The sequence below is a fragment of the Heteronotia binoei genome, chromosome 15 (assembly GCF_032191835.1).
Source record: "Heteronotia binoei isolate CCM8104 ecotype False Entrance Well chromosome 15, APGP_CSIRO_Hbin_v1, whole genome shotgun sequence".
NCBI lineage: Eukaryota > Metazoa > Chordata > Lepidosauria > Squamata > Gekkonidae > Heteronotia > Heteronotia binoei.
The window spans coordinates 6,830,476-6,846,634 of NC_083237.1; the positions used below are offsets into that span (position 1 = coordinate 6,830,476).

Here is a 16,159-nt window from a genome sequence, read left to right on the forward strand (position 1 = left end):
AAGCATCTGGAGCAGAGATGTATCAGTGGCTATTAACCACAGCCTATCGTTGGAACTCTCTGCCTGGGGCAGTGATGTTCTAGATTCTTGGTGCTTGGGGGTAGGGGACACAGTGGGAAGGCTTCTAGCCCCACCGGTGGACCTCCTGATGGCACTTTTTTTTTTTTGGGTCACTTTGTGACACAGTGCTGGACGGGATGGGCCATTGGCCTGATCCAACATGGCTTCTCTTAGGTTCTTATGTGACACAGAGTGTTGGACTGGATGGGCCATTGGCTTGATCCAGCATGGCTTCTCTTATGTTCTTATGGGACACAGAGTGTTGGACTGGATGGGCCATTGGCCTGATCCAACATGGCTTCTCTTATGTTCTTATGTGACACAGAGTGTTGGACTGGATGGGCCATTGGCTTGATCTAACATGGCTTCTCTTAGGTTCTTATGTGACACAGAGTGTTGGACTGGATGGGCCATTGGCCTGATCCAACATGGCTTCTCTTATGTTCTTATGTGACACAGAGTGTTGGACTGGATGGGCCATTGGCTTGATCCAACATGGCTTCTCTTATGTTCTTATGTGACACAGAGTGTTGGACTGGATGGGCCATTGGCCTGATCCAACATGGCTTCTCTAATGTTCTTAACGGGGACAACCAGGTAACTAGCAGGTTTCCAGCAAGCTATTGGAGCCGGGGGAAATGCAATCTATGTCGATCTCCATTAGGAAATCTCTTCCGCCAGGAACGGGGGTGGGTGGGTTTTTTAAAGTGGCTAAAACCGCCACCCCTCATTTCAACCGGAACAGGCCGCACGCTAACAAGAAAAAAAGCCTCGACGGTTTTCGACAATGCTTGAGGTTTTATTGTGAGGCGGTTTCTCCCTCGTACACACACCCATTCCTCCCCATACGCAGCCCGAGTTTGTGCGTCAATCCAAGAGGCCGGGATCGGTCCGGAGCCAGGAAGGGGGGAAGGAGGAGAGGGGAAAAGGTTATCGCCTCCGGTGAAAACCTGTGAGAATCGGAGGAGAAAAGAGAGAGAGAGAGAAAGGAGAAAGATCAGCGCGTGTAGGGGAGGAGACAAGAGAAGAAAGAACACTCGCTATCATCTCACACCGTTAGCTATCTTTGAGACCTGGCAGTGAAGAAAGATGGCGGCAGAAGGCAAAAACCTGACAGATATCACCAAACTTGCTTTCCTGGTGAGAATTTTCAAGGGCGAGGAAGGGGACGTCAAGACTGCAGCCCACTTTTACACGGAGATGGGCGAACCTGTTCCTGGAGCGTACCATTTCAGGCGGAGGAGAGCGGGTTCCAAAGCTCCGGAGGATCGTCCTTTAATTAAGATTCTTAACTTCCTTCCTTAATTAATGTTGCTGGGGAAGAACCTTCTTCTTGCGGCTAAGGTCATTTTGTATTCCTCCGCCTCCGCAGGAAAGCTTTCGACCCTGAGATCTCTCACCGGGCTCCTGGACCGAAGCGGTACACTCCAGGGACAGCCTCACCACCTTGTGTCGTCTGCCCACACCCAGGTGCACCCTGGGAGTCCAGGTCAAGGCGCGGCCTGCTCAGCGAAGGAGGATTCACAGCCACACTCACCCTTCTTCTTCTTGCCATATCTCGTGCCGATCTTCTTCCTTTTCTTCTTCTGGGGGCTCAGATCCTGAAAGGCAGGTCAATGACAAGAGATGTGAAAGGCCTTGCAAAAAACCAGGAGATTTTTGTTTGTTTTTTTAAGTTACATGGAGCCATGCGTGGAAAGATATTTTCAGAACGTTCCCCAGAGTGTGGCTTAGAATTATGGATCAGTCGATTTAATGACAAGACAGAAGACATTGGATTTGTATCCTGCCCTCCAGTTTCTATCCTGCCCTCCAGTTTGGTGTCGTGGCGAAGTGCGCGGACTCTAATCTGGGAGAACCGGGTTTGATTCCCCACTCCTCCACTTGCACCTGCAGGAATGACCTTGGGTCAGCCATAGCTCTTGCTAAGTGGTTAAGTGCGCGGACTCTAATCAGGGAGAACCGGGTTTGATTCCCGACTCCTCCACTTGCACCTGCTGGAATGGCCTTGGGTCAGCCAGAGCTCTTGCTAAGTGGTTAAGTGCGCGGACTCTAATCGGGGAGAACCGGGTTTGATTCCCGACTCCTCCACTTGCAACTGCTGGAATGGCCTTGGGTCAGCCATAGCTCTTGCTAAGTGGTTAAGTGCGCAGACTCTAATCAGGGAGAACCGGGTTTGATTCCCGACTCCTCCACTTGCAGCTGCTGGGATGGCCTTGGGTCAGCCATAGCTCTTGCTAAGTGGTTAAGTGCGCGGACTCTAATCGGGGAGAACCGGGTTTGATTCCCCCACTCCTCCACTTGCAGCTGCTAGAATGACCTTGGGTCAGCCATAGCTCTTGCTAAGTGGTTAAGTGCGTGGACTTAATCTGGGAGAACCGGGTTTGATTCCCCACTCCTCCACCTGCAGCTGCTACAATGGCCTTGGGTCAGCCAGAGCTCTTGCTAAGTGGTTAAGTGCGCGGACTCTAATCGGGGAGAACTAGGTTTGATTCCCCCACTCCTCCACTTGCAGCTGCTGCAATGGCCTTGGGTCAGCCAGAGCTCTTGCTAAGTGGTTAAGTGCGCGGACTCTAATCAGGGAGAACCGGGTTTGATTCCCCACTCCTTCACTTGCAGCTGCTGGAATGGCCTTGGGTCAGCCATAGCTCTCGTAGAGCTCTCAGTGGGCAGCTTCTGGGAGAGCTCTCTCAGCCCCGCTTACCTCACAGGGTGTCTGATGTTGGGGGAGGGGGGAGAAGGTAAAGGAGATTGTGACCGCTCTGAGACTTGGAGTATAGGGTGGGATATAAATCCAGTATCATCTTCTTGCACTCTAATCAGAGTCTCAGAGCAGCTCACAATCTCCTTTCCCTTCCTCCCCCACAGCAGACACCCTGTGAGGTAGGTGGGGCAGAGACACCTCTCTCAGAAGCTTCCCTTTCAAAGACAGCTCTGCGAGAGCTATGGCTGACCCAAGGCCTTTCCAGCAGCTGTAAATGGAGGAGTGGGAAATCAAACTCGGCTCTCCCAGATAAGAGTCTGCACACTTAACCACTACACCAAACTGGCTCTCAATCAAACTGGCTTTCAGTCATGTGTCATGGCACACTCCCTGTCTATCAATACATTACAACCTCATTTTGACCAAATTTAGATTTCTGGACAGCGTTTTTTGGCTAGCAACCTGCCTCCAGAACCAGGTGAGGGTCGGACAGAACCCCGTCTCTTGTCAACTTGGAAACAAAACATTAGGCGTGTTACCAAGAGAAAAGGTTAACTGAATTCCACGCATCTTTATTGTTCTCCTTTCGCTTATTCCACAACCTCCTAATGCACAAGTGCCAGCTCACACTTAACTGGGAGAAAGGCATGAAGCATCTTCTCTGAAAGATAGGACATCCCAAAACCTGAAATGTCCGTCACTACCATGTGATCGGGACTGTAGCCAACAACGGTGATCCCACGGAAGAATTCCAGACACAAAACCATGCAATGCTCTGAAACAGGACCCAAGAGAAGACTGCAGCAGAACTGAGATCTTCAGAGCCTGTCCAGGTTTATTTGTTTATTCCCAACTAAAAAACTAGGCCAAGGGGGGCCCAACTGTGGCTCGGGAGCCACATGTGGTTCTTTCACACATACCGTGGCTCTTGAAGTTAATCAGCAACTTGGAGAATGCATTTAAAGTTAAAGTTGCTTTCTTTCCGCCTCTTCCTCCCCTGTGTATTTGCTTTCTTTCCCCTCACCCACCCACCTCCCTTCCTGTCTTGCGGCTCTCAAACGTCTGACGTTTATGTCTTGCAGCTCTCAAATATACCTGATGTTTATTCTATGCGGCTCTTACACTAAGCAAGTTTGGCCATTCTAGAGAAAGTCCCAGAGAAAGCAAAAACCTGCATGGTATTTCACGAGACTCTGACTGATGAAGCTGCTTTCGACACGTGATACAGACCGTCAAGTCCACCCAAGTCTGTGTGGTCTGCTCAGCCTGGCAGAGGCTCTCCAGGGTCTCAGACGGAGGTCTTTCCCATCACCTCCTGCCTGATCCTTTAACTGGAGATGCCAGGGATTGAACCTGGGACCTTCTGCATGCCAGGCAGATGCTCTGCCACTGAGCCACAGCCCTTCTCCATTAGTCTCCAGGGTCTCAGGTAGAGGTCTTTCCCATCACCTCCTGCCTGATCCTTTAACTGGAGATGCCGGGGATTGAACCTGGGACCTCCTGCACGCCTTCTCCTTTAGTCTCAGGCAGAGGTCTTTCCCATCACCTCCTGCCTGGTTCTTTTAGCTGGAGGTGCTGGGGATTGAACCTGGGACCTTCTGCACGCCAGGCAGATGCTCTGCCACGGAGCCACAGCCCTTCTCCATTAGTCTCCAGGGTCTCAGGTAGAGGTCTTTCCCATCACCTCCTGCCTGATCCTTTAACTGGAGATGCTGGGGATTGAACCTGGGACCTTCTGCATGCCAGGCAGATGCTCTGCTACTGAGCCACAGCCCTTCTCCTTTAGTCTCCATGGTCTCAGGCAGAGGTCTTTCCCATCACCTCCTGCCTGGTTCTTTTAGCTGGAGGTGCTGGGGATTGAACCTGGAACCTTCTGCACGCCAGGCAGATGCTCTGCCACTGAGCCACAGCCCTTCTCCATTAGTCTCCAGGGTCTCAGGCTGAGGTCTTTCCCATCACCTCCTGCCTGATCCTTTAACTGGAGATGCTGGGGATTGAACCTGGGACCTTCTGCACGCCAGGCAGATGCTCTGCCACTGAGCCACAGCCCTTCTCCTTTAGTCTCCAGGGTCTCAGGCAGAGGTCTTTCCCATTACCTCCTTCCTGGTGGGAGTTGCCCAGCAGAAAAAGAGCGGCAGCCTTCTCCCCTAGTTGTTACAGGCTTGTTTGAAAAGTTCGGTTTCACAAGCCCTGCAGAATTGGGAGAGATCCCGTGGGGCTCTTATGGCCTCGAGCATTGGTGCTGCCACTGAGAAGGCCCTGGCCTGTACAGAGCCCAGTCTGGACGCCCTTGGTCCGGGGACAGACAGTAGATTTTGAGTTCCTGAATGCAGTGCTCTCTGGGGAATATATGGGGAAAGGCGGTCCCTTAGACAGACAGGCCCTCGGCCAAATGAAACTAAAGGCGTTACAGGGAGGTCCAGGTGGGCAGCCGTGTTGGTCTGAAGCAGCAGAACAAAGTAGGAGTCCAGGTGCACCTTTAAGACCAACAAAGGTTTATTCAGAATGGAAGCTTTCGTGTGTGCATGCACGCTTCTTCAGACGAGGAATCAGGTACAGTGAGCAGAGCTACAGAACTACCAGGCAGTGGTTTAGAATGGATCTTAAATCTGTACCATTTTAGAATGGATATTATATTTGTACCACTTTGCATTAGAATCATAGGAGTTGGAAGGGACCTCTAGAGTCATCTAGCCCAACCCCCTGCACAATGCAGGAAACTTACAAACACCTCCCCCTAAATTCACAGGATCTTCATTGCTGTCAGATGGCCATCTAGCCTCTGCTTATAAACCTCCAAGGAAGGAGAGCCCAGTTAAAACATAGAATCGTAGAGTTGGAAGGGACCTCCAGGGTCATCTAGCCCAACCCCCTGCACAATGCAGGAAACTCACAAACACCTCCCCCTAAATTCACAGGATCTTCATTGCTGTCAGATGGCCATCTAGCCTCTGCTTATAAACCTCCAAGGAAGGAGAGCCCAGTTAAAACATAGAATCCTAGAGTTGGAAGGGACCTCCAGGGTCATCTAGCCCAACCCCCTGCACAATGCAGGAAACTCACAAACACCTCCCCCTAAATTCACAGGATCTCCATTGCTGTCAGATGGCCATCTAGCCTCTGTTTAAAAACCTCCAAGGAAGGAGAGCCCAGTTAAAACATAGAATCCTAGAGTTGGAAGGGACCTCCAGGGTCATCTAGCCCAACCCCCTGCACAATGCAGGAAACTCACAAACACCTCCCCCTAAATTCACAGGATCTCCATTGCTGTCAGATGGCCATCTAGCCTCTTTTTAAAAACCTCCAAGGAAGGAGAGCCCACCACCTCCCGAGGAAGCCTGTTCCATTGAGGAATCGCTCTAATGGTCAGGAAGTTCTTCCTAATGTTGAGCCGGAAAGTCTTTTGATTTATTTTCAAGCCATTGGTTCTGGTCCTACCTTCCGGGGCCACAGAAAACAATTCCACACCATCCTCTATAGGACAGCCTTTCAAATGCTTGAAGATGGTGATCGTATCACCTCTCAGCCACCTCCTCTCCAGGCTAAACATCCCCAGCTCTTTCAACCTTTCCTCATAGGACTTGGTCTCCAGACCCCTCACCATCTTCATCGCCCTCCTCTGGACCCGTTTCAGCTTGTCTCTATCCTTCTTAAAATGTGGTGCCCCAAGCTGAACACAATACTCCAGGTGAGGTCTTGCCAGAGCAGAGTAAAGCGATACCATCACATCACGTGATCTGGGCACTAGACTTCTAAACCACTGCCTACCAAGTTACATGTACCTGATTCCTCATCTGAAGAAGTGTGCACGCACGCACGAAAGCTTCCATTCGGAATAAAACTTTGTTGGTCTTAAAGGTGCCACTTGACTCCTACCTTGTTCTAAAGGCATGACAGACCGCTTTCGTTTCTGCTATTCATTCTGCAATCGTTCTTTCAGGCACGCCAATCGACATAACGTGTCCCAAGCCGTCACGGATCAAGCTAACCGCCCATCCAACACAACAGAGTTTTCCACTGGGGCTAGCCAGATGTTTCTAGCCGGAAGACAGCTGCAACAGCTGGTATTCAGGAGCGCGCTGCCTCTGAACGTGGACATTTCCATTTACTCAGCCGCTGTCAGTAACAACAGTGGAACGATCCATCCCCCATGAATTTTTAAAGCCATGTAGGTCATGGCCATCTTTCAGAAGCAAAATGGCTAATTATAGACCGTGTCCATCTCTCCGGACTCCACCGCCATCGTTAGGGGACACAGAACTCCAGCATCAAGTGAAAGAACCTGATTTCTAATCCAGTGACTCTAAATCGTGCTCTCTTATGAAACCCATATTCTCTCCTCTGCCCTCCTTCCGGTGCTCTAGCCCAGCGTTCCCCAACCTTTTTGGCACCAGGGACCAGTTTCGTGGAGACAATTTTTCCACAGACCGGGGGTGGGGGTGGGGGATGGTTTCGGGACGATACAATTGCGACCTTTATTTTGGTGTGATGGGGACCGCGTTTGATTCCCCGCTCCTCCACTCGCACCTGCTGGAATGGCCTTGGGTCAGCCATAGCCCCTGTAGGAGTTGTCCTTGAAAGGGCAGCTGCTGGGAGAGCTCTCTCAGCCCCACCCACCTCACAGGGTGTCTGTTGTGGGGGAGGGAGGGAAAGGAGATTGTGAGCCGCTCTGAGATTCGGAGTGGAAGGCAGGATATAAACCCAATGTCATCGTCGTCTTCTTATGACTACATTGTGATATATAATGAAATAATTATACAACTCACGGCCCAGTTGCTAACAGGCCACGGACTGGTGCCGGTCCATGGCCTGGGGGTTGGGGACCTCTGCTCTAGCTGCTGGTCTGCACTGTGCTGCCGTGATATAAAGAGCTCCACTGCTGTGTTCACACGCATTCTTACTGAAGAGTAAAAACAATGCCTTACCTTCATTTTCCTTTCTAACAAAAATCTGCCTTTTACACATCCACCACACACCGAAGAATAATCTTCATAAACCTGCCCACCACAACCTCAAGACATCTTTCCTGACTAGGCACCATCAGTGCGAAGAAGAGATTAGATTTATAACCCCAACCTTCAGCTAGCCAAAGGTGTCTCAGAGCGGCTTACAATCTCCTCTCCCTTCCCCTCCCCACAACGGGCAACCTGGGAGGTAGGTGGGGCTGAAAGAGCTCTCCCAGAACTGCTCTTGAGCAGAACAGCCTTGAGAGAGAACTTGTGGCTGACCCAAGGTCACACCAGCGGGTATGTGGAGAAGTGGGGAATCAAACCTGGTTCTCCCAGGTTAGAGTCCGTACACTTAGCCACCACACCAAACTGGCTCTGAACTGAATGTAATATATATTTATTATATATTAAATATATGTATATATATATTGGCCACTGTGTGACACAGAATGCTGGACTGGATGGGCCACTGGCCTGATCCAACATGGCTTCTCTTATGTTCTTATGTGACACCGTGGTGGACTGGAGGGGCCACTGGCCTGATCCAACATGGCTTCTCTTATGTTCTTATGTGACACAGAGTGTTGGACTGGATGGGCCATTGGCCTGATCCAACATGGCTTCTCTTATGCTCTTATGTGACACAGAGTGTTGGACTGGATGGGCCACTGGCCTGATCCAACATGGCTTCTCTTATGTGACACAGAGTGTTGGACTGGATGGGCCATTGGCCTGATCCAACGTGGCTTCTCTTACGTTCTTATGTAAAGTTGAGACCTGCTGCCCCAAGGTACTTAAAATACAGAGAAGTCGCAACGTGTCAAAAGCAAACCCTAACCAAAAGGTTACCGTGACCCAAATTACTATGAATTACAAAGTCAGACAAAAATAATACAAATTTAATAGCGCTGGATCAGACAAATATATAGTTGGTTTGAAAAATCCACAGCCGTTGACACCTTATGTAGAACTTCAACCACGGTATCCAAAATCGAAATGCACAGTAGATACTCCAGTTCCAATAATCCCTTGAAATTATAACACGCAAGAGGAACATCAGCTTTCACTTCCTGTGCATTTCGATTCTGGATATCGTGGTTGAAGTGCTACATAAAGTATCGACTACTATGGACTTTTAAAAAGTATAACTTATATATATATAAGATTGTGAGCCACTCTGAGACTCTTCGGAGTGGAGGGTGGGATATAAATCCAATATCATAGAAATAGCAGCTCTCCAGCAGCCCTGGCCCCACTCAACGCACAGCAGCCAAGAAGGTCAGAGCGCCTGCTCCGGCTGCAACGCCACTGAGGATGTTCTCCGCAGCCGAGAACGAAACGTCTGGAAGGAAAACTTTCTCCAGTGGAACACGGCACTTGAGCCCGAAAGATTCTACAAACCCTAATATAACTTTACACCTGTCCAATCTAGCACTATTAAATTTATATTCCTTTTGCATAATTTTGCAACTCATAGTAATTCGGGTCGCGGTCACCTTTCGGCTGGCGTTTGCTTTTGCCCTGGCGGCTTTCCTCTCTGGGCGAGACCCTTCCCCCACCCCAGAATTAACGGTGTGTCCCATGAAGGCGGATCCAGGCGGGTTGCCATCTCGGCCTGAAGCAACAGAGCAAAGCTGAGGTCCAGTGGCAACTTTAAAACCCGCAAAGTTTGATTCCGGGTTTTAAGTTTTCAGGTGCCGCTGGACTCAAACTTCGTCATCCCGTGCAAAATCAGCTGTTTCGCGGCTCGCCCTCGCCCAGATCTCTTCTTAACGCTTCTTACGCTGCAGCGATCCCAGCCGGGAGCCTGAATGAGACACACTGCTGCTCGCTTCCCTCTGCTGCAAACAGTGCCGCTTACTCGTACCTCACTTCAACGCTGCCGTTCGAACACGCGCACGCGGACGCCACCCAACCCGCCTGCTGACGTTCAGCTGCCTTATGCCGAGGCTGACGGCTCACAGGAGCTGGAGACTCACCTCGTCCAAGGGGGGAGCTGCCCCGGTGAGGGCACTGATGTCCCCGAAGTGGGTGAGGGTGGTGAGCTGGGAGGCCAGGGTGCCCGCCCGCCTCCGGCGAGCCTTCTCTTTCCGGCTGACGTTGAGACGGACCATCATGCTCTCCTCATAGCTGGTGCTAAGCAAGCAAGCAACGGAAGGCAAAGGTTAGTGAGAAACACACAATGCGAGGCGGCTGAAGCACGTTCCAAAATACTCCAGGCGTGAATTTGGTTACATCAAAACATAGCTGGAAGGGATCCTAAGGGTCGTCTAGTCCTATCCCATGCACAATGCAGGAAATTCACAACTCCCCCCCTACTCTTGCAGCTGCTGGAATGGCCTTGGGTCAGCCACAGCTATCGCAAGAGTTGTTCCTTGAAAGGGCAGCTGCTGTGAGAGCTCTCTCAGCCCCACCCGCCTCACAGGGTGTCTGTTGTGTGTGGGGGGGGGTTGATAAAGGAGATTGTGAGCCTCTCTGAGACTCTGTCCTTGAAAGGGCAGCTGGTGTGAGAGCTCTCTCAGCCCCACCCGCCTCACAGCGTGTCTGTTGTGGGGGGCGGGTTGATAAAGGAGATTGTGAGCCGCTCAGAGACTCTGTCCTTGAAAGGGCAGCTTCTGGGAGAGCTCTCTCAGCCCCACCCGCCTCACAGGGTGTCTACTGCGGGGGAGGAAGGGAAAGGAGAATGTAGGCCGCTCAGAGACTCTGTCCTTGAAAGGGCAGCTGGTGTGAGAGCTCTCTCAGCCCCACCCGCCTCACAGCGTGTCTGTTGTGGGGGGGGGGTTGATAAAGGAGATTGTGAGCCGTTCTGAGACTCTGTCCTTGAAAGGGCAGCTTCTGGGAGAGCTCTCTCAGCCCCACCCGCCTCACAGCGTGTCTGTTGTGGGGGGGGGGTTGATAAAGGAGATTGTGAGCCGCTCTGAGACTCTGTCCTCGAAAGGGCAGCTGCTGTGAGAGCTCTCTCAGCCCCACCCGCCTCACAGGGTGTCTGTTGCAGGGGGGGGGGGTTGATAAAGGAGATTGTGAGCCGCTCTGAGACTCTGTCCTTGAAAGGGCAGCTTCTGGGAGAGCTCTCTCAGTCCCACCCGCCCCACAGGGTGTCTGTTGTGGGGGAGGAAGGGAAAGGAGAATGTAGGCTGCTTAGAGACTCTGTCCTTGAAAGGGCAGCTACTGGAGAGCTCTCTCAGCCTCACCTACCTCACAGGGTGCCTGTTGTGGGGGAGGAAGATACAGGAGATTGTAAGCCACTCTGAGTCTCTGATTCAGAGAGAAGGGCGGGGTATAAATCTATCCTTCTTCCTCTACTACTCTCCCCCACAGTCCATGCTGTAGGACCAAGGAAGGCAAAAAACCTTCAAGACCCCTTGGCCAATCTGGCCTGGTGAGAAAATTCCCCCCGACCCCAAAGGGGCAATCTCACCTGGCTGGCAGATGAGAGAGGGCCTTTTCGGTGGCAGCCCCCTGGGCATATAAGAAAAAGGCCACGAGAACCCACCCCTGGCTCATCCCTTCCTAACCCACCCTTGTGATCTGCCTAAATTCACAGAATCAGCATCACTGTCAGATGGTAATCTGGCCTCTGCTCAAAAATTTCCAAACAAGAGCCCACTGTCTCCACAGAAGCCTGTTCTGCTGGGGAAGGGCTCTGTAAGAAGTTATTTCCTTAAAAAGGGGAGGAGCAGAGCCAACTCACATGAGTGTCCCACCAATCCAAGAAGCTCATATGGCTGGCATAAGAGAGGGGGCCTTTTCAGTGGCAGCCCCACGGTTATGGAACGACCTCCCAGGAAGATGCGCCTGTCCCCCTCACTTTTAATCTTCAAAAGGCAGCTTTATTTGGGACTTTGACTAATTTAGTTTTCATTTACTGGCAGTCCGGATTGACTGTTCAAATTGCCAGCTTTTGTGTATGTTTTCTGGAAGCATTTTATTTACAATGCAAGCCACCTGGAGTCCCACAAGGTAGAGAGGCAGTTTGGTGTAGTGGTTAAGTGTGCGGGCTCTTATCTAGGAGAACACTTGCAGCTGCTGGAATGGCCTTGGGTCAGCCATAGCTCTGGCAGATCTGTCCTTGAAAGGGCAGCTGCTGTGAGAGCCCTCTCAGCCCGACCCACCTCACAGGGTGTCTGTTGTGGGGGAGGAAGGTAAAAGGAGATTATGAGCCGCTCTGAGACTCTTCGGAGTGGAGGGCAGGATATAAATCCAATATCTTCATCTACCTCACAGGGTTCTGTTGTGGGGGAGGAAAGGAGATTGTGAGCCGCTCTGAGACTCTTTGGCATGGAGGGCGGGATATAAATCCAATATCTTCAGCTACCTCACAGGGTGTCTGTTATGGGGGAGGAAGGTAAAAGAGATTGCGAGCCGCTCTAAGACTCTTCAGAGTGGAGGGCAGGATATAAATCCAATATCTTCAGCTACCTCACAGGGTGTCTGTTGTGGGGGAGGAAGGTAAAGGAGATTGTGAGCCATTCTGAGACTCTTTGGAGTGGAGGGCGGGATATAAATCCAATATCTTCATCTACCTCACAGGGTGTCTGTTGTGGGGGAGGAAGGGAAAGGAGATTGTGAGCCGCTCTGAGACTCTTCGGAGTGGAGGGCGGGATATAAATCCAATATCTTCATCTACCTCACAGGGTGTCTGTTGTGGGGGGGAGAGGAAGGGAAAGGAGATTGTGAGCCACTCTGAGACTCTCTGAAGTGGAGGGCGGGATATAAATCCAGTATCTTCATCTACCTCACAGGGTGTCTGTTGTAAGGGAGGAAGGGAACGGAGATTGTGAGCCGCTCTGAGACTCTCCGGAGTGGAGGGCGGGATATAAATCCAATATCTTCTTCTTCTTCTAAATGTTTTAAATACATCGATTGTGGCCTGCTGCTTCCTGAAATATTTTGAGAGCTTCCTAAAACATCTGGAAGCAGCAGGAATAATTCATCGTGCCAAATGTTGCAGCTCCAGTTCTCCTGTTCTGACCTGGGCGGGTCACGCTAGTCCGATCTCACCAGATCACCAGAAGCTAAGTAGGGTCAACCCAAGGCTGGGACACAGAGGTGGGCAACAGCAAACTACCCTGAAAGTCTCTTGCCTTGAAAAGTCTTTGCCGTTAGCCATGCGTAGCCTGCAACCTGATGGCACCTTCCGCTACCATCACCCACCATAAGAATCTCCCCAAGTTCTAGAGGCAAAATCCAGCAGTTTCCCAGCATGCCCCACGGCCACCCACTAAGCTCCAGCTCCGCCTCCCAGAAGCCCCTGCGCCCAGCTTCCTTTCAACGAGCCTATGGCGTCTGGCTTCTCTTGGTTTGCTCCCGCCCTTCCACCTCAGAGCCCGCCCCCCCCCCCCACTTCATTTCCTCTGCTGCGTACCGGTGCTCGTCCTCCCGGCTCTGCCTGGTGGTGTGAGCGTAGCGTCCCTCGCGGATTTCTTCAGGGGCGTCCGAATACTGCTCTTTCAGCTCCCGGATGATGGAGCTGCTGAGGGCTCGCTTCTTCGCCTGTTCCAGCATCTTCTTCTCCTTCTCAGCCTCCGTTTCATCTGAAGCAACACACACGCAGGCCTTCGTGTTGCCAAGGGAACCCCCTCCGCTGAGGCCAAGGCCCAGCCACCTCTGACAGAGTGTTTTTCTGTTGGGTATCCTGGTTCCCCTGGCACTCTGGCCTCCCATTCCTCCCTCCAGCATCTCACGTACCGTAATGTACAGGCACCAAACGGGGCGGGACGTATTTCCTGCTCCCTCCTTTCGATGCCACTTTCCCAGAACCCTTTGCGCCATCGGCAGCTTCTTCGCTTTCTTCCTCCTCCGAATCACTGAGCTGAAGAGAAGATATTGGATTTACACCCCGCCCTCCACTCCAAATCTCAGAGTGACTCACCATCTCCTTTATCTTCCTCCCCCACAACAGATACCCTGCGAGGTAGGTGGGGCTGAGAGAGCTCTCCCAGAAGCTGCCCTTTCAAAGACAACTCCGCAAGAGCCAGGGCTGACCCAAGGCCATTCTAGCAGGTGCAAGTGGAAGAATGGGGAATCAAACCTGGTTCTCCCAGTTAAGAGTCCAGGCACTTAACTAATACACCAAAGAGGCAGAAACCCAGTCATATGAACATATGAAGCTACCTTATACTGAATCAGACCCTTGGTCCATCAAAGTCAGTATTGTCTTCTCAGACTGGCAGCGGCTCTCCAGGGTCTCAAGCTGAGGTTTTTCACACCTATTTGCCTGGACCCTTTTTTGGAGATGCCAGGGATTGAACCTGGGACCTTCTGCTTACCAAGCAGATGCTCTACCACTGAGCCACCGTCCCTCCCCTGACCAGCAGTGGCTCTCCAGGGTCTCAAGCGGAGGTTTTTCACGCCTATTTGCCTAGACCCTTTTGAGTTGGAGATGCCGGGGATTGAACCTGGGACCTTCTGCTTCCCAAGCAGATGCTCTACCACTGAGCCACCGTCCCTCCCCTGACCAGCAGTGGCTCTCCAGGGTCTCAAGCTGAGGTTCTTCATGCCTACTTGCCTGGACCCTTTTTAATTGGAGATGCCGGGGATTGAACCTGGGACCTTCTGCTTCCCAAGCAGATGCTCTACCACTGAGCCACCGTCCCTCCCCAGTCATCGAACTCTACTCCTTCCCATCTGTGCGATGATTTCCTTCCTCCACTTTCGTCTGCTCTACACCCACCCCAACGGGAGCGTTTTCCCCTAGCTCACTTTGGGGACTTGAAAACGAGCTCCGTCTGGAGAAGTGTTATCAGAGCCGGGACTCTTGGCCGTCCTCAGTTTGCGGCGTCACCAATTCAAGGTCACCACACCTCAAAAAAAGACATTCCAGCATTGGAAGAAGTGGAAAAAAGGGGCAACCAGAATGGTTTTGTAATCTACAATTGCCCGGTAACTTCCGAACTCATTTCAGTCTGGCCAAACCCGGTCTTGCAAACGCGTGCCATTCACGTTTGCTTCCAGCCTCATCCTTAAAAGCTTCTTTTGAACCTACCCAAGGACCCTCATGATTAAACCCGGGCAAAAACCTCACAGGCGACAGAAGCCGTGTTAAAACAGCGGCTGAAAAAAAAAAGGAAATGCATCTATTCTACGAAATGGAAATGTCCCAACAGATAACCAATCCAACTTTGCAGGTTTTTAAGCAGTAAACGACACGTGCTTAAAAGCAGCCGTCAGCTTGCCCCCAGTCCAGAATACCCAGAAGCCCTTGCTCCAGGGCCAGAGCGACCCATTTCTGCTCGCCCTCTTTACCTTGCTCATCAGGTTGCCGGGATTCGGCTTGAACCTCAGGGGGTCGTTTTCACCTGCAACGAGAGCGCCGACTCAGGAACGCAGAAGAGGGACCCCTTTGCGGGTGCACCCAAACCTCCCCTTTTCTTCCCTTCGAAGACGTCAACATCTGGTGTCTTACCCAAAGCCCCAGTAACGGCTGCCTTTACCAGCTTGTCCACCTGGTACTTCAGTTTCTGGTCGATGGGCCGCATCTTCTCCAAAACCTGCCAAAATATAGAGGGAATCAGGCTCTGGCCCACAAGCCCACAGCCGTCTGCTTTAACCGGCAGCGGGTCCCACCCACTGATTTCATAAAAGCTCTGCTGGCAATCCAACAACAGGGCCCAGAGGCTGAGGCCTTCCCCTGACGTTGCCTCCTGGGCCCAGGATTCAGAAGCTGACTGCCTCTGGACATGGAGGTTACTTCCAGTCACCGTGGCCGGTAGCCACTGATCTATTTATTTATTACTTTAAATGAGGCTGCCGCAACGGGAGCACATTCAGCCAGTGCTGAGAGAGCTGCATTGGCTGCCTGTTGTCTTCCAAGTTCGCTTCCAGGTGTTGGTATTAACCTTTAAAGCTCTCTATGGTCAGGGACCTGCCTATCTACGGGACCGCCTTTCCCCATATATCCCCCAGAGAGCACTGCGCTCAGGGGCAAAAAATCTACTGTCTGCCCCCGGGCCAAAAGAAGCCAGGTTATGTGTAACAAGATCTAGGGCTTTTTCGGTGGCAGCGCCAGAACTTTGGAACACCCTCCCGGAAGCCATAAGGGCCCCGCGGGATTCGTCTGCGTTCCGCAGGGCCTGTAAGACCAAATTGTTTAAGCAGGCTTTCGATGTTTAATTGAAGAGGGCTGCCACCGGACATTACATAGAATGCTGGTGATCGCTGCTCGAGAATTCAATGCCGCCTATATTATATTGTCTTGATGCAGCACCATAGAATGGTTCTTAAAATTGAAATACGTTTTTAAAAATTGAAATTATGGTTTTATATGTTTTATTGCTTTAATGGTATTGATATGATGTTGTGAGCCGCCCTGAGTCCGCTTGCGGAGAGGGCGGGATATAAGTTGAATGTAATAAATAAAGAAATAAATTTCTATCCCGCCCTCTCCGCAAGCGGACTCAGGGCGGCTGACGACGTTCAGAGTCGCAAGATAAAACCAACAAAGCGT

General features: G+C 51.5%; 1 protein-coding gene across 1 annotated transcript in view; it reads right to left on the reverse strand.

The window, feature by feature from the left end:
* Positions 1 to 1,550: 1,550 nt before the first annotated feature.
* The window catches only part of NGDN (neuroguidin), a 15,923-nt gene continuing 1,314 nt past the window's right edge, over positions 1,551 to 16,159 (reverse strand). Inside the window, exons 2-7 of the mRNA XM_060256514.1 lie at positions 15,119 to 15,299; positions 14,959 to 15,011; positions 13,402 to 13,525; positions 13,079 to 13,247; positions 9,693 to 9,849; positions 1,551 to 1,661 (exon numbers count right to left, since the gene is read on the reverse strand). Of these exons, the coding sequence (XP_060112497.1) occupies positions 1,551 to 1,661; positions 9,693 to 9,849; positions 13,079 to 13,247; positions 13,402 to 13,525; positions 14,959 to 15,011; positions 15,119 to 15,299 (795 nt within the window). The remainder of the gene's footprint in view (positions 1,662 to 9,692; positions 9,850 to 13,078; positions 13,248 to 13,401; positions 13,526 to 14,958; positions 15,012 to 15,118; positions 15,300 to 16,159) is intronic.